Source organism: Triturus cristatus, chromosome 7 (assembly GCF_964204655.1).
Source record: "Triturus cristatus chromosome 7, aTriCri1.1, whole genome shotgun sequence".
NCBI classification, from domain to species: domain Eukaryota; kingdom Metazoa; phylum Chordata; class Amphibia; order Caudata; family Salamandridae; genus Triturus; species Triturus cristatus.
This window is the reverse complement of record NC_140590.1, coordinates 1,663,810,257-1,663,837,943: the sequence shown is the minus strand read 5'-3', so window position 1 is coordinate 1,663,837,943 and position 27,687 is coordinate 1,663,810,257. Positions and strand designations below refer to the sequence as shown.

At 46.9% G+C, this 27,687-nt stretch overlaps 1 protein-coding gene across 1 annotated transcript in view; it reads right to left on the bottom strand.

The window, feature by feature from the left end:
* Window positions 1-27,687, bottom strand: part of LAMA5 (laminin subunit alpha 5) — a 402,322-nt gene that overhangs the window by 44,079 nt on the left and 330,556 nt on the right. The window contains exons 70-73 of the mRNA XM_085615185.1: window positions 8,863-8,993; window positions 6,971-7,138; window positions 2,707-2,848; window positions 1,078-1,229 (exon numbers count right to left, since the gene is read on the bottom strand). Coding sequence (XP_085471311.1) covers window positions 1,078-1,229; window positions 2,707-2,848; window positions 6,971-7,138; window positions 8,863-8,993 — 593 coding nt within the window. The remainder of the gene's footprint in view (window positions 1-1,077; window positions 1,230-2,706; window positions 2,849-6,970; window positions 7,139-8,862; window positions 8,994-27,687) is intronic.

Here is a 27,687-nt window from a genome sequence, read left to right as displayed (position 1 = left end):
CATGGTACACAGTGATGTGTGCCATGTCGACTCTTTGTTTTGTCCTGCACCCAGACACTCAGCCTGCAAGGGCAGTGTGTGTGTGTAAGGGTACAGGGCCTCTGAGGGTGGCACAATGAGTGCTGCAGCCCTTAGAGGCCTTCCCTGGTCACAAGGCCCTGGGTACCTAGGGTACCATTTACTAGGGGCTGACATGTGGCTAGGGTTTGCCAATTTGGAGTTTGTGTGGTTTAAGGAAGGAACATAGGCCCTGGGCACCTGATTGGCAGGAACCCAGGGTACACTCAATCGAAGTACATTCAGCAATTTAGCAAAAAGTGAGGGCATACCATGCAAGAAAGATGGCACTTTCTCACAATGCTAAAAAAACATTTAAAAAACATTAAAAAAAAAAAAAAAAAAAAAAAACAACATACCGTGGTACCTGTGAATTTTTTTTTAAAAATTCATGTGGGTTGGGTGTCCAAGTGAGTATAGGCGTCCGCGGGGTTGGGGAACAGGGTTTAGCACGAGGCTTGCCCTTTGACCTTCCCCTATGTGGGGTTGGCTGCAGGCCCTGCAGACAAGCCCCCTCTGTGCACAGCTAAGGGTCTTGCGCGGCGGGGTTGGCCACCCACGAGCAAGTTGGGCTTTGGTCAGGCCCCGCGACCAACACTCGCTACTCACAGCACAGGTCATGCACAGCGGGAGATTTGGCTGAATATGAAAAAGAAAGATCAGAAAGTCCCAGACAGAGCGGGCTCTGGTCTCGCGTTCACGAGTCATGGAAAAACAAGAACTGATGCCAGCGCAAAGGTTCGCACCTAACACACCCTGCTGTCACCATGCTCCGGAGCGAAGCTGCGGCTGGAGCCAAATCGCACCACATAGTGGTGCTGACAAACCATTGCTAGAAAATGTTTCCCGACAGTTCGAAGCTTCAAGAGATAATTCTTAAGGTGAGGAATCTGCAGGATACATTTCCATCAGAAATCTTCAGTCACCTGCTGTCCAGCCTGCTTGTCACACATACCTACTATTGACTGAACAAAGGTTTCAAAAAAGAGAATATGCAGAATTAAGATAATGACTGTTTACCTTTCTTTGAAGGATTCTGGGATGTCATCAAACTCGAGGCGGCTGGTAGATGAGCCCCCAAATCGGAATGTCCCTTTGGGGGCTTTGGGGTGCTCAGAGGGATGACAGAATCTTTCTACAGAGTGTCGGCGGTCTTTCAATGCCGGTTGAGTCTGTAGGAACAGAAGATGATGATTATTAAAGGCCAGCATGAGGAAGATGACCAGCAAGTTAGAAGCACTAGGTGCACAATAACAGCAAGAAGGGAAGGAGAGCTACATGGGCAGTCAACAAGACAGGAGAGGGAAAATGGATAAGGGAAATCAAGCTAGGAAATAATGAGAGAACAGGAGAGAAGAAGGAGTCCTGCTGGGGAACTCAAGTTTAAAAGGGGAGAGGATGTAGCCTTACGGCTAGAGCGGTCTTCCTTGAAGCTGGGGAACCAGGTTCGAATCTCGGCGACGACACTTAACATCCTGTGATTCTGGGCAAATCGCTTAATCAACCGGAGCCTAACAAAAATGAATGTGTCTATCTGTAACAAAACTGGTGCTCATGTAAAGCGCTCTGATACCCGAAGTCTCGGGTCTAGTTCGCGCGATGTAAAGCTAAAAAAAAAGAAAAATGGTTGCTTGGAGAATATGAAAGAACGGAAGTGAAAGTTTCTCTCTGTGGAGAGAGATGGTAGAGAGTGGGAGGTGGGTTTGCGTTGGGATAGGGAACAGGAAAGAGGGAAGTTTTGCAGGGAGAAGGAGAAAGCAAAGTAACAGGGGCGTTCCGACTGTAGAGGGAAGGAAAATTGCAGTTAGAGACGCGAGAAATGAAGAAAGGAGGAAGAGAGAAGTTCAACAGAAGGGAGCAAACTTAGGTAGTTTGGTCGATAGTAGTGATGTGCGGGGGGAAAAAGGAGAAAGGAAGGTCTGATTGGGGTTTGACAGTGGCACTGCAAACTTCCCTTACACCACAAATACCCATCACACAGCAGGCACAGCATAGGCAGGACTTGAGCACTGCCACATAGTGAGTTCTGAATAGATAAAACTTTTATGAGCATAATCATCTCTAATATAAAGATCATAAGAGGGACGGAAGAGGGCAATGGAGGTCGTGTCTCACTCTAATCATATACAGTGTTACAATCAAGAGAGGGTCAACCTCTAGGCTTCTATGGTGGGCCCACTGGATATAGGGGAAAGGCCTTTTTCTTAAAGGAACTCTGTCCCTTGGAAGTAAAGAGGTAATAGCATGCCGTGACCCTCAGATTCAGGAAGAACTTGATGATGGAGTATGTCACTGGACAACATTCAGTGAGTGTGATTTACTTTAAGAAAATGGTATTTCCCCTATATTCAGTGGGCCCAGCCTAGATGGCTCGAGGTTGCCGCTCTTTTGACTGTGACACACATCTCTAACTCATCGGACTAGTATAGAACAGGCACACTAAATCAAGCTTCGCATGCACTGGACAATGCACAAGTAAACCAAAGACTGCTGCAGTAGTGAAAGCTTTCCACACTCACAGAATAGATCCTGCACAGGCAGGAGCAGGGCACGTTTTAAAGACAGCAAAGATGAATTATTAAAGACAAAACATTCTCACTCATTTTCAAAGTATCCCAGCTTGTCACCATATTTTCTGGGCAGACATACCTTGGGCTTCCGCTTTCCCTTCCTCAGGAGCGCCCTAATCTCTTGTGGCGGCTTTTCCTGCATCCCGCTCTGGCACTTCATGGTAATGTTGAACCTGTCGATGTTCTCTTGCAGATCTTCCACCATCTGAGCATCAGTTTTCCTATTCACAACAAGAAAATGTGAAATTAGGAAAGTGCAGTTGTTGAAAAATGTGAAGACTGAAGAAGCAAATGGTTAGCCAACATGAATTATTTAACAATGGAAACACACATACTGAGAAGACTATCTTTAATTTCCGCACCAGCATCATCAACAATCTACCGAAGGAGACAAGCAAACTTCTGGAGACATAAGGTCACCAGGTGGCAAAGTTTTAGGGAGAGATTATTTTTCAGTTCTAAGCAAAAAGGCAGCAAAGAGCGAACTAGTATCCAAAGGCAGAAAGTGTTAGAACTAATGTCAACAATACCACTTCTGCATCATTATGTTCACAAATAATTTTTTTAACAAATGTTTTTTGTATTCATCATAACATTGTCATTGTTAAAGACACACACACTCAGTTCCTTTCCTTCTTTCTCTGTGTCTCTACACCAGGCTACCCCCACTTTGCCTCATCTACTGCAACCTTCTTGTTCTGCCAACTAGACTCCCCTGATGTGACACAGTCACCTGCCATTATGCTACAACATCACCTAAATCCAAGACACACCACAGAACCAGTGCACCACAAACAAACCTCACCACAGGCAGCCAACGTGTTTCCAACCAGCAATAATAGGCTACAATCGGTCACCTTCAGCCAACAATACTAACTATAAACATTTTTCCAATTATACTTACATCACCTATAAAACTAAGAACTAATTTTTCTCAAAAAGAAAAACACACCCCCTTATGCACAAGGCGGCAACAAACCCATACAATTGGAAAGGTACTTCTTAGAACCATGCAGATAAGGATATCTTAATGGGGTCATACAGTGGGAAAAGTGGAGGTGACTTACCTATACTGCATGCAATGTCTGCAGGCATGGCATGTCGTGTGACTCATGTTTTCACTTTGGTCTGCACCCAGGCATGCAGCCTGCAATTGCCTTTTGAATGACTCAGTTGAGGGGTCCCTTAGCGTAGCATCATATGTGCTGCGGCCCTTGGGACCCTCTTCAGTACCTCGGGCCGTAGGTACCAGGGGTACCATTTACTAGGGGGGTGCTAAAGGTATTGCCAACTGGGATACAATTGCACAGTTTTGGAAAGAGATCTGGCACTAGGGACCTGGTTAGTAGGAACCCAGTGCACTTCCAGTCAAAATCACATCAGATACCAGGCAAAAAGTGAGGGTGAACATGTCAAAAAGGGGCACTTTCCTACATTCACCTACATTCTTTACTTTGTCTGACATTTACTTCCCTGCAATTAATCTGACTGCTCTATTGCTTTGCCTGTTTTGGCTGAGCTGCTCCGTCACTACGCCCAAAGCATCTTGAACATTATGTTTAAGGTATGTAAAATGTAGCAGTATGGTTAAAAAACTAAATTACTCAATTATTAGTCAGAAATTCATATTATTATACTGGGTGGTCAAAGTATGGGTTAGCATGACTTTAACCTTTTGCCTGCTGGGGACCCCCAATGAATCATTAGTGGAATATGGGAACTCACGGCCTAAGCAATTTCTAGGATTTTAAACCACAAAACAATACACAGAAATAGAACTTCAAACAAGTCAGTGAATACGGATATATTTAGTTCAAATCACAGTCAAAAATAGAAACCGTGTTTAAAATTGTGTAATTTGTATACATTTTATTAATCTAAATGTAAAATTTTCATACTTTTTAATTTTGTAAACCATTCATGGACCACCTGAATAGGCCTTGTGTACCCCCAGGGGTCCTTCGACCGCGGGTTATGAACCGCTGACGGGTAATTATAAAATAATGTAACAAGGATCAGAATAATGTTATCTACAAGTTTAATTATATTTCATTTTATTCAATAATCAGGGTTTAGGTAGCATAAGCAATAAAATAACCGAACCAATGAAATTACATGCATTTTATTAAATATAAAAGCATTAGGGTTGTAATAAGCCTGAAAGTTTAAATTAATGTAATTTAATAGCAGTAATGAAAGTAATAAACATTAATGCAGTAAGGAAAAACAAAGCACTAACATTTTAGAGATATTTTCTCATTAGAATTGTATTTGCTTAGCAACAGGAGCCATTTGCCATTAAAATAATATTGCAGCGATGTATAGCACAGTGTTTCCTGGCTTATGTCAAACTAGGCCTCAACTATACCTTAACTTAATTTTGTTTTGGGAAGCGTTCACATTAGTCCTGTTTTTAGGTCTCGCCTGACCCAGCGCTTGCGCTGGTCTGGCGAGACTTAAAGTAAGGGCTTCAAAAAATGCTATAGCCGGCCACAGCTTGCAGTGCATGTGTGTGGGCGCGCGCTTGAGTAGAGGCGCCATATGGCGTGATTACTGCTGCGCGTGCACCACTCACGCACATGCACTGCAAGCTGTGGCCGGCGGTAGCATTTTTCCCCCGCCACGGCAGTCAATTCTCGAAGCGTGCGCTTGCTTTTTTCTGTTTATTACTGCTCTGTAGTAATGGCGGCACCCGAGCTTTAGCTTAAACATCTTAGGCTAAAGTCGGGTGCTGAGATTGCTTCAAAAGTAAAGAAATAGACAATTCTTTACTTTTGAAGCAATCTCGGCACCCGACTGTAGCTTAAGATGTTTAAGCTAAAGCACAGGTGCCACCATTACTACAGAGCAGTAATAAACAGAAACAAGCATTGGCATAGCCAATAGGTCTCACTTTTGGGACCTTATAAGTATATAGTTATGCAACTGTTGCATGGCTAAACACTTATAAGGTACCAAAGGCGAGACCTATTGGCTATGCCAATGCTGGTTACATTTGTCATTGATACAGCACACAGAAAAATGTGCGCTTATGTTTCCTAATGGCATACTGCTCTCGAAGTACTCTAGAGGATGCCTTTTGATCATTTCCAAGGTCCTTCCTGCTTGCATGCTAGGACTGCTCAGTTGTAAGACTCTCACTGTGTATGTCACAGATGTGTTCTTACATTTCTGATGACATGAGGTTAGCGGGAGATTCATTTAGGGGGCTAGTGTTAGGATGGTAGCATTACATGACGTTTTATAATGCTGAACTGCGATTAGCGAATGTATTGATATTTTTTGCTCACCCTATGCTGACTGTGTGATCTCTATTGCTTTCTATGGTACAAATTCCTTATAAAACCCCTAGAGTTGGGGGTGAGACAAACTGGTTTGGGTCTCTACTAGGAATGCTGCCCGATTGTCAATCGATTTGCTGAAGACTTTGCGTATTTTTCAGATTTTACTCATTGTTGCAAGTATTTCATAATGCTAAGAGCCTTCACGACAACTGCTTTCTTTGTCTTATAACCAATTGATAAATAGGCCATAATAAAAACCATATTATTGCCTTTCATACTTCACCTTAATGTTTTAATAAACCTTCATGGTTTTCCTAAATTTCTGATCTCAAACTCCCTTCTTGATTCAGTCTTTATTTATTGACTCTGGGTAACAAGATCAATGATAACGCATCTCTTACAGGCAGCAGAACCAGCCCTCGCACACACACAATCCGCCAGTAGACAAACCATCAGTCGACGTGGTGGGATAACAGGCTACATACAGCAGCGTTTTTGGCAAGGACATATGCATCTGACTTCAATTCCAGGGCTACACTGCAGATGCAGCGTGAAAATTTATGGCATTGCTGAGAAGCGTTCGTTTCCTGACCTACACTTGCAACTCCAGCTAAATAAAGGCTGTCCTCTAACACAAATGGTTTGGAAGGCCGTCAAGTGCTAGGAAGGCAGGGTAGTTTAAAAACAGCAAAAAACATAAGAGAATCATAAATGCAATAGTTGAGTACTGCCAATGGAGAAGAAACAAAGTCACAACTTTAAATGGACGCTCAAACTTGACAATGTCTACCAGTCCTGCCTGGGTAATCCATTTCCCCCAGCCTAGGTTTCTATAAGCAATACCTGGTTTGTTTTACTCCTATATTGTTCTACTTCTTAAGAAAAACATCTGGTTTTCACGGTAAAGCACTAAATGGGACATTGTTCTACTCCTGATTCAGTGAGTTATCTTGTGGTTACAAATGCTACAAACCACTGCTTAACACCCCTGAGCAGCAGAAACATCCAAGAGTGTACATAGATACCCAAAGTAAGAAAACCCCAGCTCCACAAACTCACCTCCTTACGAAAAGGTTGCTGATGCAACCAGACAGGTTTCCAACACTGTCTGCTTCAGGCAACCCACCAAGGTTAACCAGGCCCTGCTCATCCTGGCGCCTGTGCCTTTTATTCCGAGAACCTACTTTCCTAGTGCCCTGAAGCTGATCATCCACATAGAGCTGCACGCTGTAGGAGGAAAAGAGAACGCACCGTTAAGACATGGGCAAACATTCAGATCACCTTTAGAGACTGAAGCCAGTTGTGTCAATCAACAGGTAAAGAAATAGTGTACAAAGTGCCAGAACTATATGCTGTATGTGTCAACATGAACAGGTCAACAGCGCTATAAATACACAGATAATGGTCAGTACTGGAGTCCTCAAAATAATCTAAAGTAATCCTGGAGCATGAGGACCATTTTATAAATTGAGGCATGGTATGGTTTATTGATTCATGCTATGAGTCTGGAGCAGCAGCTGTTGGGACATGCCATAGCAGAGCAGCACCCTTTATTTTAGAGCATAGACTGCAGCAGGCAGTTCTGCATTGAAACTGTTAGGATGCAGTGAACAAGGGGCACCAGCAACATCTGCTCGGATTCCTGCATTCCTCAAGCCTCCAAGGAGAAGGTTCTCCTACCACTGATTTCCTTTCACCCATCTCCCCAAACCACCAATGTACAGTACCATTTGTTGTCTGACTATGAGAAAGACTTTGTAAATATGTGGCCTTAAGTCTACTGTAGACTGGAAGAAGCATTGACTTTACAGAATATTGTGGCAAAATGATGGCCAGGATTGGCAGATGTTCCCCTAGCTAACCGGCACCTTTAGAGTTGGGTGGGGCAGGAGGGGCTGTGGCTATATTAAGTAATTTGGTGGAGGGTTTTAGGAACAGTCCTCTCGTTCTGGAAACGGTTGGGAAGAGGAGAAGAGATTAAAGTGTCACGATGGTGTATGGAGGAGATTCAGCAAAGTGAACTAAAGTGGGCGAAAGAAATAAGAAAGAAACTTTATACCATCTGTGATAAGTTAAAAGTGGAAATGGACCCGCAGTCCCTGCATATTGTTGAATCAAAAAGTGAGCTTGAAATTCTATAGAAGGAATTGTCTAGACTGAATGATATGGAGTACCTGTTAAAGAAAGAGTCTGTGCAATTCATGATAAATAGCTGGAGGAAAGAAAATTGGTATCTCTACTTAGACACACTACCAAATCAAGGACTTAGAATGGAATTATTAAGGGTGATAATTGGGATCAATCCTGCTCGATCAAACGACAAAATAAAAAAGGAATTGATGACTCCAGATAGCAGATATACATGTAGGATCGGCATGAAATGTAATTGCTTGCATATATTAATGGATTGTCAAAAATTAGTAGTCCAGCGAAAACAGTTTTTACGACCGTTTAAAAAAATATATATAGTATTATGTCCCGTTTGCAAGCAATCGAGCTCCTCACGGACATACATCACCTTGATATCACTATAGCTGTGGCAGAGTTTATTCAGGCTGTCAAAAGGTTGTTTATGGAATAGGGAATGGAGAGTTTGATTGAGTAATGAGGAATAGAGACTTAAGTTTTATCACTTCAACGTTTTAAAACAGGGTTTTAGTATAGTTGATTCACTCATGAGGTATTTGAATGTTTTTTAGCCGTTGTATGGAATTGTTTTTATCATAACTATGATGGAGGATATGAAAATTCATAGTTTAGAATGGAATGAGATGCTGATTTTGTAACCATTTTTAAGAATTAAACAAAATTCAAAATGTGTATTATATGTGGTTTAAAGATCAATGGTCTAAATAAACTTTATTCTGATTTGAAAGGAACAGTCCTCAACGTGATTGAAAGGGATCAGCCAGTAGGAATTGACATTCATCCCACACCAAACCCCAACTCACTCTGCTTCAGTGCTGTGAACAGTGACGTAGTGGCCCATGCCGTCTGCATATGGACTTCTGGAGGTCAGCTCAGTTTTCAAAACTTTCACGGCTACTTTGCCATTCTTCATGGACACCTGGCAATCTCCTTCCTGAAAAGAAGATTCCAATTATGCATGCAATCGAGACACCACTTCATTCCACAGCCATACTTACAATCTGGTAACCAGCCACTTAATTTAATGAACACCATTTCAGAATAATGCTAGTACTGTAACTCCTGTAGGGCTTCAGACGAATTGCATTAACCATCTTATGACATGCAAGAACACACACAGCTACTGACTTCTGTCTCTAATCCAGATCTACACCCTTTTGTATATTTTTTCATGGAGCGCTAAAGAAACCAAATATATATATATATATATATATATATTCACTGAAAAAACCATAGGTTTCACACATGTTATAGTTAGCGGAAATTTTACTGATAAAAAACCAATGAAATTCCCCCGTTATAGTTAGTGCAGGCAACTATAACTCACGCGACCGCAATCCTCTGCTGATGCTAATACTGTATTGTGAGAAAGTGGCTCTGTATATACTGTTCCCTAATAGGTACAGGGTGTACAGAGTCCCCAGTCCCCCAGAGGCTGATAGAGGTCAAAGTTAGGTATGACCTTACTCTCAAAAGTGGTAGCTTGGTCGAGCAGTAAGGCAGTACCAGAGGACAGTGTAAAGCATTTATTGTACACACTCAGTCAGCAAATGGTTTCACACCCTCAATAACTGAACTCTAGGCCAATGATTTATATATATAAAATATATGCTTGTTTTATTTTTAGAACCACAAAGGGGATAAAAATATACTTTCTCAGAATGAGAGGTTGCATATAAATACTTTTTGTCTTAAGCAATGAATTTTTGTAAACAGTCACAGTTGGTTGCAATAAACAATCCTATTTCCTAAACATCACAATGCATTGAGCTCAATGGTACATTCAGGTTATTTGTAATAAATTACTTTTCAGATTACTTTTGGAATTCCAGGTCTGGCTCCTAGAACCAGCCTTGGGTCAGTATTCAGAATCAAGTGATGAAAGTCGACTTAGTAACTGTAATGATTTTTAAATAATATTTAGCTATTTCAAAAGTTAACACTTAGAAAATATTTCAAAGAAAACATTCAATGGATCTCTATGGCAAGAAATTCACATTGCAGGTAGAGTACTTTATCGTTACTTTAGTAATCCAGGACTGGGTGCCTAGACCCAGGACTGGGGTCCTTATCAAAAACAGGTAAGTAATTTCGTTTGCAGAAATGGTACGATTTTAAAAGAATATTTCAAATTTGTAAAAATAGACACTTAGAAGAAATTTCACAGAAAAGCAGACAATGGTTTCCTATGGGAGAAAAATGAGTTAGAGGTAAGTATATTTGTGAGTACTTTTCAGGGTTAGGGCTGGGCACCAAGATCCAGCACTGGGAGCTCACCCAGGAACAGGTGAGTAAATTCGTTTTTGTCACTTGGCTGATTTTTGGTGAATTTTTACAGTTTTGAAAAGTTCACACTTAGAAGATTTTTGAAGAAAAAGCCAGTCAATGTTACCCTATGAGGAAAATGAAGTTAGCGGTTTAAGGGTAAGTACTCGACTGGCAGAGTTGAAATTCCGGGCATAGACTCAGGGGTCCCCCAGTGTCAGGTAGGTACAGTTGGTTCACCCTCAGCGGTTTCAGGACGGCCGGGTGCAGAGTGAGTTAGGCCCAATGTTATCCTATGAGGGATAGGGGGGGCCTTAGTGGGTGGCTGCTGTCTGGCAAGCCACGCGTCTGTGGGAGCTGGGCTCCTGGTCACTTACTCAGGGCAAGTGGGGAAGTAAGTTAGTGTAGAGAGTGCACTGCCAGGGCCACTCGGGCGGCTGGGTGCAGGGTGCTTTTGAGCCTTCGGGCGCTCAATGGAAATCAATGGGAATGTTCCGGTTTGGAAAAAGGCTGCAGGCTCGGGGACGAGGATGTTTCCGGTGCCACCACCACTTCGAGGGGTAAGTTGGGTAGTTGTAGGTTAGGTGGGTACCCCGGGAGTGGGCACAGGGGGCCGCAGGGCGCCGGGTGCAGGGGTGCCTTTTGACGTCGGGAATCTTACCCTCTGGTTGATCGCGGCTGGGGTGGCACTCGGTTCTGAGGCTGCAGGCTTCGTCCAGGATGTCGAGGGGGGTCCTTGGGTGCCAGACTCGGGGTCACAGTCGCCGTGGGGTCGTCCTCAGGGTCTTTGTCCACTCCGGCACTGGCCAGGCTTGGCTGGTGCAGAGTGTGTTGGGTCCGCGGTTCCGGGCTGCTGCCAGGAGTTAGGAATAGGTTTCTAGAGTAGAGCCTCTACTCATGGGAGTCCCAGGGAATCAGAGGTCAAAGGTAGCCAGGTCCTCTGGGGTTTTTGAGGTTGCTGACCACAAGAGATGCCGCGCTGGAGCAGGAGCAGGTTCGAGGGTCGACAGGCCGGTAGGGCTGGGGCCAAAGCAGTTGGTGTCTTCCTCTTTTTAGCAGCTGCAGGGCAGGTCTTTTTTCTTCTTGCTCTTCTTGTAGGTTTCTATCTGGAATCTGCGGAAGGAAGGTTCAGGGGGCCCCTAAATACTAGATTTAGGGGCGTTACAGGTAGGTGAAGGCCAGGGACCAATGGGTCCTTGTCCTGGGGTGGGTACACCCCCTATCCTGCCTCTCCCCTGTGGGAGGGGGGCAGTAGCCTAATCCTGATAGGGTAGGGCCTCCCATCTTCAAGATGGCGAGAGCCCGGAGATGTGCTTCACCTCGCCTCCCCCACCTGAGGGGTGGGGTGGGCAGGCTGGCACATCCCCTGTCCTTGTATGGGGTTTCCGGCCAAGCTTCCTGCCAGAGTGGGGGGTTGCAGTGGCCTGGGGAAACTCCAACTGGCGGCATGCCTTTGAAGCTTCCCTTTGCTCATCCTGGGGGAGGAGATTTCTCACCTCACCCAGGATGTGCATTGTTGCAGGCCCGGGAGAGCAGGGGCTCTCCCACCCAGGGGTCCAGCAACATGTCTGCTGTGTGGCAGCCTGGGCAGCCTCAGAGCAGACGTGGATTGTAGGTTAGCTGTAAGGGGGCATCTCTAAGATGCCCTCTGGGGTGCTTAGTACATTAAATCCCACACTGGCATCAGTGTGGGTTTAATGTGCTGAGAAGTTTGATACCAAACTTCCCAGTCTTCAGTGTTGCCATTATGGTGCTGTGGAGTTCGTGTTTGACGAGCTCTCAGCACCATGTACTTGTAAAAGGCAGCACTGTACTTACAGTGCCCAGGAATGGACCTGGGTACTGTAGGGGCACAGGGCTCCTGCTCCTGTGCCCACACCATAGGCATAAGGCACCCAGCCAGAGGGGTGGCTGACATATGCCTTGGCAGTGTAGGTGATGGGCATGGCACACAGAGATGTGTGCCATGTCGACTCTTTGTTTTGTCCTGCACCCAGACACTCAGCCTGCAAAGGCAGTGTGTGTGCGTAAGGGTACAGGGCCTCTAAGGGTGGCACAATGAGTGCTGCAGCCCTTAAAGGCCTTCCCTGGTCACAAGGCCCTGGGTACCTAGGGTACCATTTACCAGGGGCTGACATGTGGCCAGGGTTTGCCAATTGGGAGTTTGTGTGTTTTAAGGAAGGAACATAGGCCTTGGGCACCTGATTGGCAGGAGCCCAGGGCACAACAAGGAAAAGTGCATCAGCTATTAGGCAAAAAAAAGGGGGGGTTACTGCAACAGAAACCCACTTTCTCACACAAGCCCCCCCCCCCCAGCCCAAAGGCCAGGAGACTTCTGCCAAAGCTGGGAGAGTCTACCTAGTCTTTCAGGCGAGGAAGAGTTGGGGAAGTGGTTTGAAAGTTGCAGGGCCTACTCTGCCTTACATCCTTCTGCCTAGGTCAGTCCCTTTGGGGAGCTGGCCTGTCTTATTAGTTTCAGGACCTAACTCCCAAGGCTCCTCTCCTTGTCTTTTACTGTCCTGGTCCCATCTTTCTATTTTGGGTTTAGAGGTGTATACCTCGGTAGTTTCTAACTTAGCCAGGGCTAGGCCCAGCTTACCCACAGAGGCTACCCACAGCTTGAGCAACCCCACCATGACCAATAAGGTCAGGGGGCCTGACTTGCTATTTGGCAGGGGGTTAGGCCACCATGCCAAGGATAGGGCTGCCATGAAGGCTAACACCCAGCAGAGGCTGCTGACAGCTGTCAGTGCCCAGAACCACACCTTTAGCTCCTGACTGGCAAGTGAGGGAGCTATTTTATAGTTCTCCTTGGGTCCTGGCTGTTGGTCTGTTTGAGGATAGGGGGTCCCTACTCTGGGTAGGGAACACCCCTTCTCCACCCTTTGTTCTGCCACCTGAGGAGCCACTAATTCAGGCTGGACAGTTGCCTGACTAGTCAGGTCTTGTTGTTGGCTAGGGGGGGCTTTACCAGTGCCATTGTGGGAGTTTTCCCTTACTGGGATAGAATCTCCCTGGCTCTCTGGAACTGTGGCTAACGGTTGCCCACCTTTCCTACCCTGTTTCTTCTCACTCTTTTGGGACTCAGCTGCACTGACTGCAGGTTGAGCCCCCACAGGTTCTTTGGGCGAGGCCTGGCATTGGGCCAGCACTTCTCTTTGGCTCAGTTCCACTTCTAAGTGATCATTCCCCAAGAGACAATCAAGGGGGAGGTTTTTACTGACTATCACTTTTCTCCATCTAAGGGACCCAGCTGTGGCTAGGGGCACTATAGCCACAGGCCTAACAGTGACCCCCCCTGGGACAGTTCTTACCCTTCTTGTTTCCCCTGGGACATATTGGTGTGGGAATACCAACCTGTCATGTACCACAGTGTGACTGGCACAGGTAGCTCTCAGGGCAGTGGCTGGGATTCCATTCACCAGTAGGTGGTGGAAGTGTCTACTTCCTTCTGGGATCTCCAGCTTGCTTCTTGGGCCCATTCCCCAGTTGAAAGCTAGGAGGACTTCCTCATCTGAGGACCCTCCCTCCCAAGCTACACTGGCAACCCCTGGGGCTACACTAGTCACCCCTGGAGCCGTACTAGGAACCTTATTGTTAGGACAGCTAGAGTCCTGGGTGTGGTGTCCAGCCTTTTGACAGTTGAAACACCATATTCTGTTGGGATCCCAATTCTTATCTTGGTACCCTGGCTTAGTTTGTGAGGTGTCTTTGGGCCCACCCTCCTGGTCAGGTTTTTGGGGGGCTACCTGGGACTCCTTTCTTTTATCCACAAGGGGTTCACTCTCTTTCTTCTGGGGAGGCTTTGGGACCCCTTGGTTCTGGTCCCTCCCAGTGGACGTCCTAGTCACCCTAGTCTTGACCCAGTGGTCTGCCTTTTTTCCCAATTCTTGGGGGGATTTTAGACCTAGGTCTACCAAATGCTGATGCAACTTTTCATTTGTGCAGTTACTCAAAATATGTTCCTTCATGAATAAATTGTACAATCCAGTAAAATCCTGCACACCATGTCCAGCTAACCAACCATCCAGTGTCTTCACTGAGAAATCTACAAAATCAATCCAGGACTGGGTCTGGGTTTTGTGAGCCCCCCTGAATCTAATTCTATACTCCTCAGTGGTGAATCCAAATCCCTCAATCAGAGCTTCCTTCATGAGGTCATAGGATCCTGCTTCTGGCCCAGAGAGGGTCAGAAGCCTGTCTCTGCAGTTACCAGAGAACAGTTCCCATAGGAGTGCCCCCCAGAGAGGTTTCTTTACTTTTCTGATATCACAAGCCCTCTCAAAGGCTGTGAACTATTTGGTGATATCATCACCTTCCTCAAATTTAGGGACAATCCCTTTGGGGATTTTAAGGTCAGAAGTTTCCTCCCTATCCTTGTTTTTATTATTGCTGCCACCATTGATGGGTGCTAAACCCATCTCTCGCCTTTCCTTTTCTAGAGCCAGGAGCCTGGACTCTAGATCTAATCTTTTGGCCAGCCTCACAAGGCTGTCCTCTTCACTGGGGGGTCCCCCAGTGTTGTCTCTGGGACCAGAGCCACCTGTGTGGTCTCTAGGTGCCCAGATGCTAATTCTTGAGTTGGAGGGTATGGGTGCCATCTCCTCCCTAGGAAATAGTATGGGGAGGTTGTTGTCCACCTCCCCTGTTTCCCTTTCCTCATCTGACTGGCCATCACCATGTTCAGATGGGTGGTCTTTAGCATACTCAGCCAGGAGCTCCTGGAGCCCTTGTTTGGTTGGATGCAGACCCATTTGTAATTTTTTGAGTTTACATAAGGACCTCAATTCCTTGAAAGAAAAGTGTAAGTAAGGTGTGAGGTCGAGCTCCTCCACCAGGTCCATGTTGTTATTATCACTAATAGCTGGGTTTGTTTGAGACATTCTAACCTGACAGTTCTAACCCTCTACCCTGACTATAGTGACTTTTATTTTTCTAAAATTCTAATGGGACTTAAGCAGGGCCCTAGCAAGACTTTTAGTAATTTTGGAAAAACCAATCAGAATTCTAAAGGCAATTTTTAAGAGTTCTGTCGTGTGATCAGATGGTAACCAAGTAGTCCAACAAATGCAAGTTTGTATCCCACCGCTGATCCACCAATGTGAGAAAGTGGCTCTGTATATACTGTTCCCTAATAGGTACAGGGTGTACAGAGTCCCCAGTCCCCCAGAGGCTGATAGAGGTCAAAGTTAGGTATGACCTTACTCTCAAAAGTGGTAGCTTGGTCGAGCAGTAAGGCAGTACCAGAGGACAGTGTAAAGCATTTATTGTACACACTCAGTCAGCAAATGGTTTCACACACTCAATAACTGAACTCTAGGCCAATGATTTATATATATAAAATATATGCTTGTTTTATTTTTAGAACCACAAAGGGGATAAAAATATACTTTCTCAGAATGAGAGGTTGCATATAAATACTTTTTGTCTTAAGCAATGAATTTTTGTAAACAGTCACAGTTGGTTGCAATAAACAATCCTATTTCCTAAACATCACAATGCATTGAGCTCAATGGTACATTCAGGTTATTTGTAATAAATTACTTTTCAGATTACTTTTGGAATTCCAGGTCTGGCTCCTAGAACCAGCCTTGGGTCAGTATTCAGAATCAAGTGATGAAAGTCGACTTAGTAACTGTAATGATTTTTAAATAATATTTAGCTATTTCAAAAGTTAACACTTAGAAAATATTTCAAAGAAAACATTCAATGGATCTCTATGGCAAGAAATTCACATTGCAGGTAGAGTACTTTATCGTTACTTTAGTAATCCAGGACTGGGTGCCTAGACCCAGGACTGGGGTCCTTATCAAAAACAGGTAAGTAATTTCGTTTGCAGAAATGGTACGATTTTAAAAGAATATTTCAAATTTGTAAAAATAGACACTTAGAAGAAATTTCACAGAAAAGCAGACAATGGTTTCCTATGGGAGAAAAATGAGTTAGAGGTAAGTATATTTGTGAGTACTTTTCAGGGTTAGGGCTGGGCACCAAGATCCAGCACTGGGAGCTCACCCAGGAACAGGTGAGTAAATTCGTTTTTGTCACTTGGCTGATTTTTGGTGAATTTTTACAGTTTTGAAAAGTTCACACTTAGAAGATTTTTGAAGAAAAAGCCAGTCAATGTTACCCTATGAGGAAAATGAAGTTAGCGGTTTAAGGGTAAGTACTCGACTGGCAGAGTTGAAATTCCGGGCATAGACTCAGGGGTCCCCCAGTGTCAGGTAGGTACAGTTGGTTCACCCTCAGCGGTTTCAGGACGGCCGGGTGCAGAGTGAGTTAGGCCCAATGTTATCCTATGAGGGATAGGGGGGGCCTTAGTGGGTGGCTGCTGTCTGGCAAGCCACGCGTCTGTGGGAGCTGGGCTCCTGGTCACTTACTCAGGGCAAGTGGGGAAGTAAGTTAGTGTAGAGAGTGCACTGCCAGGGCCACTCGGGCGGCTGGGTGCAGGGTGCTTTTGAGCCTTCGGGCGCTCAATGGAAATCAATGGGAATGTTCCGGTTTGGAAAAAGGCTGCAGGCTCGGGGACGAGGATGTTTCCGGTGCCACCACCACTTCGAGGGGTAAGTTGGGTAGTTGTAGGTTAGGTGGGTACCCCGGGAGTGGGCACAGGGGGCCGCAGGGCGCCGGGTGCAGGGGTGCCTTTTGACGTCGGGAATCTTACCCTCTGGTTGATCGCGGCTGGGGTGGCACTCGGTTCTGAGGCTGCAGGCTTCGTCCAGGATGTCGAGGGGGGTCCTTGGGTGCCAGACTCGGGGTCACAGTCGCCGTGGGGTCGTCCTCAGGGTCTTTGTCCACTCCGGCACTGGCCAGGCTTGGCTGGTGCAGAGTGTGTTGGGTCCGCGGTTCCGGGCTGCTGCCAGGAGTTAGGAATAGGTTTCTCGAGTAGAGCCTCTACTCATGGGAGTCCCAGGGAATCAGAGGTCAAAGGTAGCCAGGTCCTCTGGGGTTTTTGAGGTTGCTGACCACAAGAGATGCCGCGCTGGAGCAGGAGCAGGTTCGAGGGTCGACAGGCCGGTAGGGCTGGGGCCAAAGCAGTTGGTGTCTTCCTCTTTTTAGCAGCTGCAGGGCAGGTCTTTTTTCTTCTTGCTCTTCTTGTAGGTTTCTATCTGGAATCTGCGGAAGGAAGGTTCAGGGGGCCCCTAAATACTAGATTTAGGGGCGTTACAGGTAGGTGAAGGCCAGGGACCAATGGGTCCTTGTCCTGGGGTGGGTACACCCCCTATCCTGCCTCTCCCCTGTGGGAGGGGGGCAGTAGCCTAATCCTGATAGGGTAGGGCCTCCCATCTTCAAGATGGCGAGAGCCCGGAGATGTGCTTCACCTCGCCTCCCCCACCTGAGGGGTGGGGTGGGCAGGCTGGCACATCCCCTGTCCTTGTATGGGGTTTCCGGCCAAGCTTCCTGCCAGAGTGGGGGGTTGCAGTGGCCTGGGGAAACTCCAACTGGCGGCATGCCTTTGAAGCTTCCCTTTGCTCATCCTGGGGGAGGAGATTTCTCACCTCACCCAGGATGTGCATTGTTGCAGGCCCGGGAGAGCAGGGGCTCTCCCACCCAGGGGTCCAGCAACATGTCTGCTGTGTGGCAGCCTGGGCAGCCTCAGAGCAGACGTGGATTGTAGGTTAGCTGTAAGGGGGCATCTCTAAGATGCCCTCTGGGGTGCTTAGTACATTAAATCCCACACTGGCATCAGTGTGGGTTTAATGTGCTGAGAAGTTTGATACCAAACTTCCCAGTCTTCAGTGTTGCCATTATGGTGCTGTGGAGTTCGTGTTTGACGAGCTCTCAGCACCATGTACTTGTAAAAGGCAGCACTGTACTTACAGTGCCCAGGAATGGACCTGGGTACTGTAGGGGCACAGGGCTCCTGCTCCTGTGCCCACACCATAGGCATAAGGCACCCAGCCAGAGGGGTGGCTGACATATGCCTTGGCAGTGTAGGTGATGGGCATGGCACACAGAGATGTGTGCCATGTCGACTCTTTGTTTTGTCCTGCACCCAGACACTCAGCCTGCAAAGGCAGTGTGTGTGTGTAAGGGTACAGGGCCTCTAAGGGTGGCACAATGAGTGCTGCAGCCCTTAGAGGCCTTCCCTGGTCACAAGGCCCTGGGTACCTAGGGTACCATTTACCAGGGGCTGACATGTGGCCAGGGTTTGCCAATTGGGAGTTTGTGTGTTTTAAGGAAGGAACATAGGCCTTGGGCACCTGATTGGCAGGAGCCCAGGGCACAACAAGGAAAAGTGCATCAGCTATTAGGCAAAAAAAAGGGGGGGTTACTGCAACAGAAACCCACTTTCTCACACAAGCCCCCCCCCAGCCCAAAGGCCAGGAGACTTCTGCCAAAGCTGGGAGAGTCTACCTAGTCTTTCAGGCGAGGAAGAGTTGGGGAAGTGGTTTGAAAGTTGCAGGGCCTACTCTGCCTTACATCCTTCTGCCTAGGTCAGTCCCTTTGGGGAGCTGGCCTGTCTTATTAGTTTCAGGACCTAACTCCCAAGGCTCCTCTCCTTGTCTTTTACTGTCCTGGTCCCATCTTTCTATTTTGGGTTTAGAGGTGTATACCTCGGTAGTTTCTAACTTAGCCAGGGCTAGGCCCAGCTTACCCACAGAGGCTACCCACAGCTTGAGCAACCCCACCATGACCAATAAGGTCAGGGGGCCTGACTTGCTATTTGGCAGGGGGTTAGGCCACCATGCCAAGGATAGGGCTGCCATGAAGGCTAACACCCAGCAGAGGCTGCTGACAGCTGTCAGTGCCCAGAACCACACCTTTAGCTCCTGACTGGCAAGTGAGGGAGCTATTTTATAGTTCTCCTTGGGTCCTGGCTGTTGGTCTGTTTGAGGATAGGGGGTCCCTACTCTGGGTAGGGAACACCCCTTCTCCACCCTTTGTTCTGCCACCTGAGGAGCCACTAATTCAGGCTGGACAGTTGCCTGACTAGTCAGGTCTTGTTGTTGGCTAGGGGGGGCTTTACCAGTGCCATTGTGGGAGTTTTCCCTTACTGGGATAGAATCTCCCTGGCTCTCTGGAACTGTGGCTAACGGTTGCCCACCTTTCCTACCCTGTTTCTTCTCACTCTTTTGGGACTCAGCTGCACTGACTGCAGGTTGAGCCCCCACAGGTTCTTTGGGCGAGGCCTGGCATTGGGCCAGCACTTCTCTTTGGCTCAGTTCCACATCTAAGTGATCATTCCCCAAGAGACAATCAAGGGGGAGGTTTTTACTGACTATCACTTTTCTCCATCTAAGGGACCCAGCTGTGGCTAGGGGCACTATAGCCACAGGCCTAACAGTGACCCCCCCCTGGGACAGTTCTTACCCTTCTTGTTTCCCCAGGGACATATTGGTGTGGGAATACCAACCTGTCATGTACCACAGTGTGACTGGCACAGGTATCTCTCAGGGCAGTGGCTGGGATTCCATTCACCAGTAGGTGGTGGAAGTGTCTACTTCCTTCTGGGATCTCCAGCTTGCTTCTTGGGCCCATTCCCCAGTTGAAAGCTAGGAGGACTTCCTCATCTGAGGACCCTCCCTCCCAAGCTACACTGGCAACCCCTGGGGCTACACTAGTCACCCCTGGAGCCGTACTAGGAACCTTATTGTTAGGACAGCTAGAGTCCTGGGTGTGGTGTCCAGCCTTTTGACAGTTGAAACACCATATTCTGTTGGGATCCCAATTCTTATCTTGGTACCCTGGCTTAGTTTGTGAGGTGTCTTTGGGCCCACCCTCCTGGTCAGGTTTTTGGGGGGCTACCTGGGACTCCTTTCTTTTATCCACAAGGGGTTCACTCTCTTTCTTCTGGGGAGGCTTTGGGACCCCTTGGTTCTGGTCCCTCCCAGTGGACGTCCTAGTCACCCTAGTCTTGACCCAGTGGTCTGCCTTTTTTCCCAATTCTTGGGGGGATTTTAGACCTAGGTCTACCAAATGCTGAAGCAACTTTTCATTTGTGCAGTTACTCAAAATATGTTCCTTCATGAATAAATTGTACAATCCAGTAAAATCCTGCACACCATGTCCAGCTAACCAACCATCCAGTGTCTTCACTGAGAAATCTACAAAATCAATCCAGGACTGGGTCTGGGTTTTGTGAGCCCCCCTGAATCTAATTCTATACTCCTCAGTGGTGAATCCAAATCCCTCAATCAGAGCTTCCTTCATGAGGTCATAGGATCCTGCTTCTGGCCCAGAGAGGGTCAGAAGCATGTCTCTGCAGTTACCAGAGAACAGTTCCCATAGGAGTGCCCCCCAGAGAGGTTTCTTTACTTTTCTGATATCACAAGCCCTCTCAAAGGCTGTGAACCATTTGGTGATATCATCACCTTCCTCAAATTTAGGGACAATCCCTTTGGGGATTTTAAGGTCAGAAGTTTCCTCCCTATCCTTGTTTTTATTATTGCTGCCACCATTGATGGGTGCTAAACCCATCTCTCTCCTTTCCTTTTCTAGAGCCAGGAGCCTGGACTCTAGATCTAATCTTTTGGCCAGCCTCACAAGGCTGTCCTCTTCACTGGGGGGTCCCCCAGTGTTGTCTCTGGGACCAGAGCCACCTGTGTGGTCTCTAGGTGCCCAGATGCTAATTCTTGAGTTGGAGGGTATGGGTGCCATCTCCTCCCTAGGAAATAGTATGGGGAGGTTGTTGTCCACCTCCCCTGTTTCCCTTTCCTCATCTGACTGGCCATCACCATGTTCAGATGGGTGGTCTTTAGCATACTCAGCCAGGAGCTCCTGGAGCCCTTGTTTGGTTGGATGCAGACCCATTTGTAATTTTTTGAGTTTACATAAGGACCTCAATTCCTTGAAAGAAAAGTGTAAGTAAGGTGTGAGGTCGAGCTCCTCCACCAGGTCCATGTTATTATTATCACTAATAGCTGGGTTTGTTTGAGACATTCTAACCTGACAGTTCTAACCCTCTACCCTGACTATAGTGACTTTTATTTTTCTAAAATTCTAATGGGACTTAAGCAGGGCCCTAGCAAGACTTTTAGTAATTTTGGAAAAACCAATCAGAATTCTAAAGGCAATTTTTAAGAGTTCTGTCGTGTGATCAGATGGTAACCAAGTAGTCCAACAAATGCAAGTTTGTATCCCACCGCTGATCCACCAATGTGAGAAAGTGGCTCTGTATATACTGTTCCCTAATAGGTACAGGGTGTACAGAGTCCCCAGTCCCCCAGAGGCTGATAGAGGTCAAAGTTAGGTATGACCTTACTCTCAAAAGTGGTAGCTTGGTCGAGCAGTAAGGCAGTACCAGAGGACAGTGTAAAGCATTTATTGTACACACTCAGTCAGCAAATGGTTTCACACACTCAATAACTGAACTCTAGGCCAATGATTTATATATATAAAATATATGCTTGTTTTATTTTTAGAACCACAAAGGGGATAAAAATATACTTTCTCAGAATGAGAGGTTGCATATAAATACTTTTTGTCTTAAGCAATGAATTTTTGTAAACAGTCACAGTTGGTTGCAATAAACAATCCTATTTCCTAAACATCACAATGCATTGAGCTCAATGGTACATTCAGGTTATTTGTAATAAATTACTTTTCAGATTACTTTTGGAATTCCAGGTCTGGCTCCTAGAACCAGCCTTGGGTCAGTATTCAGAATCAAGTGATGAAAGTCGACTTAGTAACTGTAATGATTTTTAAATAATATTTAGCTATTTCAAAAGTTAGCACTTAGAAAATATTTCAAAGAAAACATTCAATGGATCTCTATGGCAAGAAATTCACATTGCAGGTAGAGTACTTTATCGTTACTTTAGTAATCCAGGACTGGGTGCCTAGACCCAGGACTGGGGTCCTTATCAAAAACAGGTAAGTAATTTCGTTTGCAGAAATGGTACGATTTTAAAAGAATATTTCAAATTTGTAAAAATAGACACTTAGAAGAAATTTCACAGAAAAGCAGACAATGGTTTCCTATGGGAGAAAAATGAGTTAGAGGTAAGTATATTTGTGAGTACTTTTCAGGGTTAGGGCTGGGCACCAAGATCCAGCACTGGGAGCTCACCCAGGAACAGGTGAGTAAATTCGTTTTTGTCACTTGGCTGATTTTTGGTGAATTTTTACAGTTTTGAAAAGTTCACACTTAGAAGATTTTTGAAGAAAAAGCCAGTCAATGTTACCCTATGAGGAAAATGAAGTTAGCGGTTTAAGGGTAAGTAGTCGACTGGCAGAGTTGAAATTCCGGGCATAGACTCAGGGGTCCCCCAGTGTCAGGTAGGTACAGTTGGTTCACCCTCAGCGGTTTCAGGACGGCCGGGTGCAGAGTGAGTTAGGCCCAATGTTATCCTATGAGGGATAGGGGGGGCCTTAGTGGGTGGCTGCTGTCTGGCAAGCCACGCGTCTGTGGGAGCTGGGCTCCTGGTCACTTACTCAGGGCAAGTGGGGAAGTAAGTTAGTGTAGAGAGTGCACTGCCAGGGCCACTCGGGCGGCTGGGTGCAGGGTGCTTTTGAGCCTTCGGGCGCTCAATGGAAATCAATGGGAATGTTCCGGTTTGGAAAAAGGCTGCAGGCTCGGGGACGAGGATGTTTCCGGTGCCACCACCACTTCGAGGGGTAAGTTGGGTAGTTGTAGGTTAGGTGGGTACCCCGGGATTGGGCACAGGGGGCCGCAGGGCGCCGGGTGCAGGGGTGCCTTTTGACGTCGGGAATCTTACCCTCTGGTTGATCGCGGCTGGGGTGGCACTCGGTTCTGAGGCTGCAGGCTTCGTCCAGGATGTCGAGGGGGGTCCTTGGGTGCCGGACTCGGGGTCAAAGTCGCCATGGGGTCGTCCTCAGGGTCTTTGTCCACTCCGGCACTGGCCAGGCTTGGCTGGTGCAGAGTGTGTTGGGTCCGCGGTTCCGGGCTGCTGCCAGGAGTTAGGAATAGGTTTCTCAAGTAGAGCCTCTACTCATGGGAGTCCCAGGGAATCAGAGGTCAAAGGTAGCCAGGTCCTCCGGGGTTTTTGAGGTTGCTGACCACAAGAGATGCCGCGCTGGAGCAGGAGCAGGTTCGAGGGTCGACAGGCCGGTAGGGCTGGGGCCAAAGCAGTTGGTGTCTTCCTCTTTTTAGCAGCTGCAGGGCAGGTCTTTTTTCTTCTTGCTCTTCTTGTAGGTTTCTATCTGGAATCTGCGGAAGGAAGGTTCAGGGGGCCCCTAAATACTAGATTTAGGGGCATTACAGGTAGGTGAAGGCCAGGGACCAATGGGTCCTTGTCCTGGGGTGGGTACACCCCCTATCCTGCCTCTCCCCTGTGGGAGGGGGGCAGTAGCCTAATCCTGATAGGGTAGGGCCTCCCATCTTCAAGATGGCGAGAGCCCGGAGATGTGCTTCACCTCGCCTCCCCCACCTGAGGGGTGGGGTGGGCAGGCTGGCACATCCCCTGTCCTTGTATGGGGTTTCCGGCCAAGCTTCCTGCCAGAGTGGGGGGTTGCAGTGGCCTGGGGAAACTCCAACTGGCGGCATGCCTTTGAAGCTTCCCTTTGCTCATCCTGGGGGAGGAGATTTCTCACCTCACCCAGGATGTGCATTGTTGCAGGCCCGGGAGAGCAGGGGCTCTCCCACCCAGGGGTCCAGCAACATGTCTGCTGTGTGGCAGCCTGGGCAGCCTCAGAGCAGACGTGGATTGTAGGTTAGCTGTAAGGGGGCATCTCTAAGATGCCCTCTGGGGTGCTTAGTACATTAAATCCCACACTGGCATCAGTGTGGGTTTAATGTGCTGAGAAGTTTGATACCAAACTTCCCAGTCTTCAGTGTTGCCATTATGGTGCTGTGGAGTTCGTGTTTGACGAGCTCTCAGCACCATGTACTTGTAAAAGGCAGCACTGTACTTACAGTGCCCAGGAATGGACCTGGGTACTGTAGGGGCACAGGGCTCCTGCTCCTGTGCCCACACCATAGGCATAAGGCACCCAGCCAGAGGGGTGGCTGACATATGCCTTGGCAGTGTAGGTGATGGGCATGGCACACAGAGATGTGTGCCATGTCGACTCTTTGTTTTGTCCTGCACCCAGACACTCAGCCTGCAAAGGCAGTGTGTGTGTGTAAGGGTACAGGGCCTCTAAGGGTGGCACAATGAGTGCTGCAGCCCTTAGAGGCCTTCCCTGGTCACAAGGCCCTGGGTACCTAGGGTACCATTTACCAGGGGCTGACATGTGGCCAGGGTTTGCCAATTGGGAGTTTGTGTGTTTTAAGGAAGGAACATAGGCCTTGGGCACCTGATTGGCAGGAGCCCAGGGCACAACAAGGAAAAGTGCATCAGCTATTAGGCAAAAAAAAGGGGGGGTTACTGCAACAGAAACCCACTTTCTCACATGTATTTAGACACTTATTTGCCCATGTCTTCTTCCATACATTTTTAGCTATACATATATTACAAATATTTTTTTTTCATAAAGACACATATGTCATCAGCAGAAGATTGCGGTCGCGTGAGTTATAGTTGCCTGCACTAACTATAACGGGGGAATTTCATTGGTTTTTTATCAGTAAAATTTCCGCTAACTATAACATGTGTGAAACCTATGGTTTTTTCAGTGAATTTGCAAGGTTTTTTAAATGCTAATTCCTAACTATAACGTGTGTGAAACCTATGGTTTTTTCAGTCAATTTGTACGGTTTTTTAAATGCTAAGTTACTTTACGCCATTCGTGGCGTGCGCGCCCACTTAACGCAGTTCGTTCCGTGCGCGCACGGTGCGCTTCGCGCACCGTGCGCGCACAGTGAGTACGCGGTGCGCTTCGCGCACCGCGCGCCCACTTTACACAGTTAGTGCCGTGCACGCACGGTGGGCTCGCGGTGCGCTACGCGCACCGCGTGCCCACGTTACGCTAGATGGGCCATGTACGCACGATGCGCTTCGCGCACCGTGCGCACATGGAGGACATATGATGCACTTCGTTTTGAAAGGTAATATTTTAATTTTTCGTATATGTTATAAGCCATGCACAAATGGTGCACTTCGAGGACCATTTGCACACGGGGTGGAGAGAGTGTGGATAATTTTTTTTTTATTATTTTTTGTTTTAATATTTTAGTTTAACTCATCGATAATAAGCCATGCACAATTGGTGCCCTTCGGGCACCAATTGCACACGGGGTGTGGAGAGTGTGGCTAATTTTTTTTTTTTTATAATTTTTTACCGTACGCGTACGGTAAGCTTAATCGGCGAAATTAGCGAAAAAATAAAAATTCCGTTTTTGGCCTTGGGGGATCTTTGGGGACTCCCTCAACATTGCTATGTGTGTGGGAGCTGTCTAAACAGCCCCTTTACATGTTTTTGGGCTTAATATTTTAAACATCACTCAGTGCGAGAGAGAAAATGGCGGCCGCCGCTTCCTGGTTTCGGCCGATTCGAATGTTTACTAACATCTAAGAGCCAATCAGAATCGCGCTCGCGCACGCCACCGTACGCGTACCGTAAGCGCACCGTAAGCTGGCTCAGATATATATATTGATTTAAAGGCTATTTTCTCAGAATCTACTGAACAGATTTACACCAAACCTACAAAAGGCACTTCCTTGACCTGAGGACTACCTCTCTGCCAAATTTCTAGTAATTCTGTTCAGCCGTTCGGGCTGTAGCCCTGTCTAAAGGTCCTATGGAAAAATGCATGGGAAAAACGCGTTTTGGGACCCCCCTTTTATCTCAGCCCCCGCTTGACGAATCCCCCCGAGACTTCAGGGAAGGAGCGGAGCGTAGCGCCCCACCTATTTTGAAAAATTTGCGAGGATTCGTCGACCGGCGCCAAAGTTATTCAAAATAGAATGTTGCGGATTTCCTATGGAAACGTGGTCCTAACTATAACTACCTACTGGCGACCGCCAGTAGGTAATATATATATATATATATATATATGTATAATGAGCTTGCTTAAACTCTAAACTAACTGTAAAGAAAAGGCCTGGTGAAAAGCTTTCTAGTATGGTGAAAAAGAAAACATTAAGGAAGGTCTCGAAATATCAATAGCTAAACAAAATAGAGAACCCAGTGGCTTATCCAAGTGGGTTCTCATAGGTGTCTGGAGCAGAAGAGAGGTGCTGCGGAAGCCTAATATATACAGCTGTGACATGTATCCACTTTGGCGTACGGTACTAGCGGCAAAGAAATACTTCAGAGGAAGGGTCATACAAAAGACAATTGTAGAAGTAAGAAGTTGTGAGTCATACAATTCAGTGGTGTAGTGTCTTGGATGGCCTGAGAAAGTGATAGCTCTATGGTCAGTTATCTAAGAACAGTGGCATAGTGCAGCCTGGAAATAGAAGAGTGCTAGAAGTGTCTACCCTGTCTGCTTAGTGTTAAAGGGAGAACTGAGGAAGAGACAAAAAGTCAACCTGAGTAAAACAGCAACACATTACACGACATTAACACATTAGACCACAAGAAAAATGCTAAAGTGCCAAGCCTAACTGTGTGACGAAGTAGTATACATCTCCTAGGTGCTAATGTCTTAGTGTTATGGTGGTCATAGGAACGAGGAAGCTCCATAGAAGCCATAAATAGGAACCTCTGAGAAAAAGCAGAAAATCAGACCATGAAATGATGGAAGTGCCAAGCCTAATGTGTGACAAGGTGGTACACAAATCTCTTGGGTAATACTGGAGAGAGTTGCCTTAGTGTCTTGGTGACCTTAACAAATAGGGAGTGCGACCAAAAGCCACGAAAACCAACCTCACAGAAGCACAAGTTACTTACTTGTGTAACAATATATCTGTAAGAGACATTAGTTAGTGATGGATTAAATTTGTGGCATGGTGCACAGTGAAAGCTGTAGATCCCCTTTCTGCCCCTCTTTCTGAGGTCCTCTTGTTCCTTCTCTCTTTGGCTCTGGTCTGGGCACTATTAAGGGCTACCTTTCTGCTCTTTCAGCCTTTCTCAGGCGGCCTGATCAGCCCTCTCTTTTCAAGTCCCCGGTTGTCAATAGATTTCTCAAAGGCATTACTCACCTTTTCCCTCCTATTCCTTTTGTGATGCCTCAGTGGGACTTGGACCTGGTTCTCACATACTTAATGTCCGCTCCTTTTGAACCTCTTCATAACTGTCCTTTGCGGTTATTGACTTTGAAAACTGTCTTCCTGGTGGCCATCACTTCAGCGAGGCATGTGAGTGAGCTCCAGGTTCTTTCCTGTAAACCTCCTTTCCTGGCGGTTCATCCAGACAAGGTTGTGCTTCGACCACATCCTTCCTTTCTACCGAAAGTAGTCACTGCATTTCATCTTGGGCAAACTGTCACTCTGCCCACCTTCTTTCTGCCTCCGCACCCTTCCAGAGAGGAAGAGAGGCTCCACCGTCTGGACCCAAAACATGCGCTTTCATTCTACCTCAACCGCACACAACAGTTCTGGGTGGATGACCAGCTATTTGTTGGCTACGTG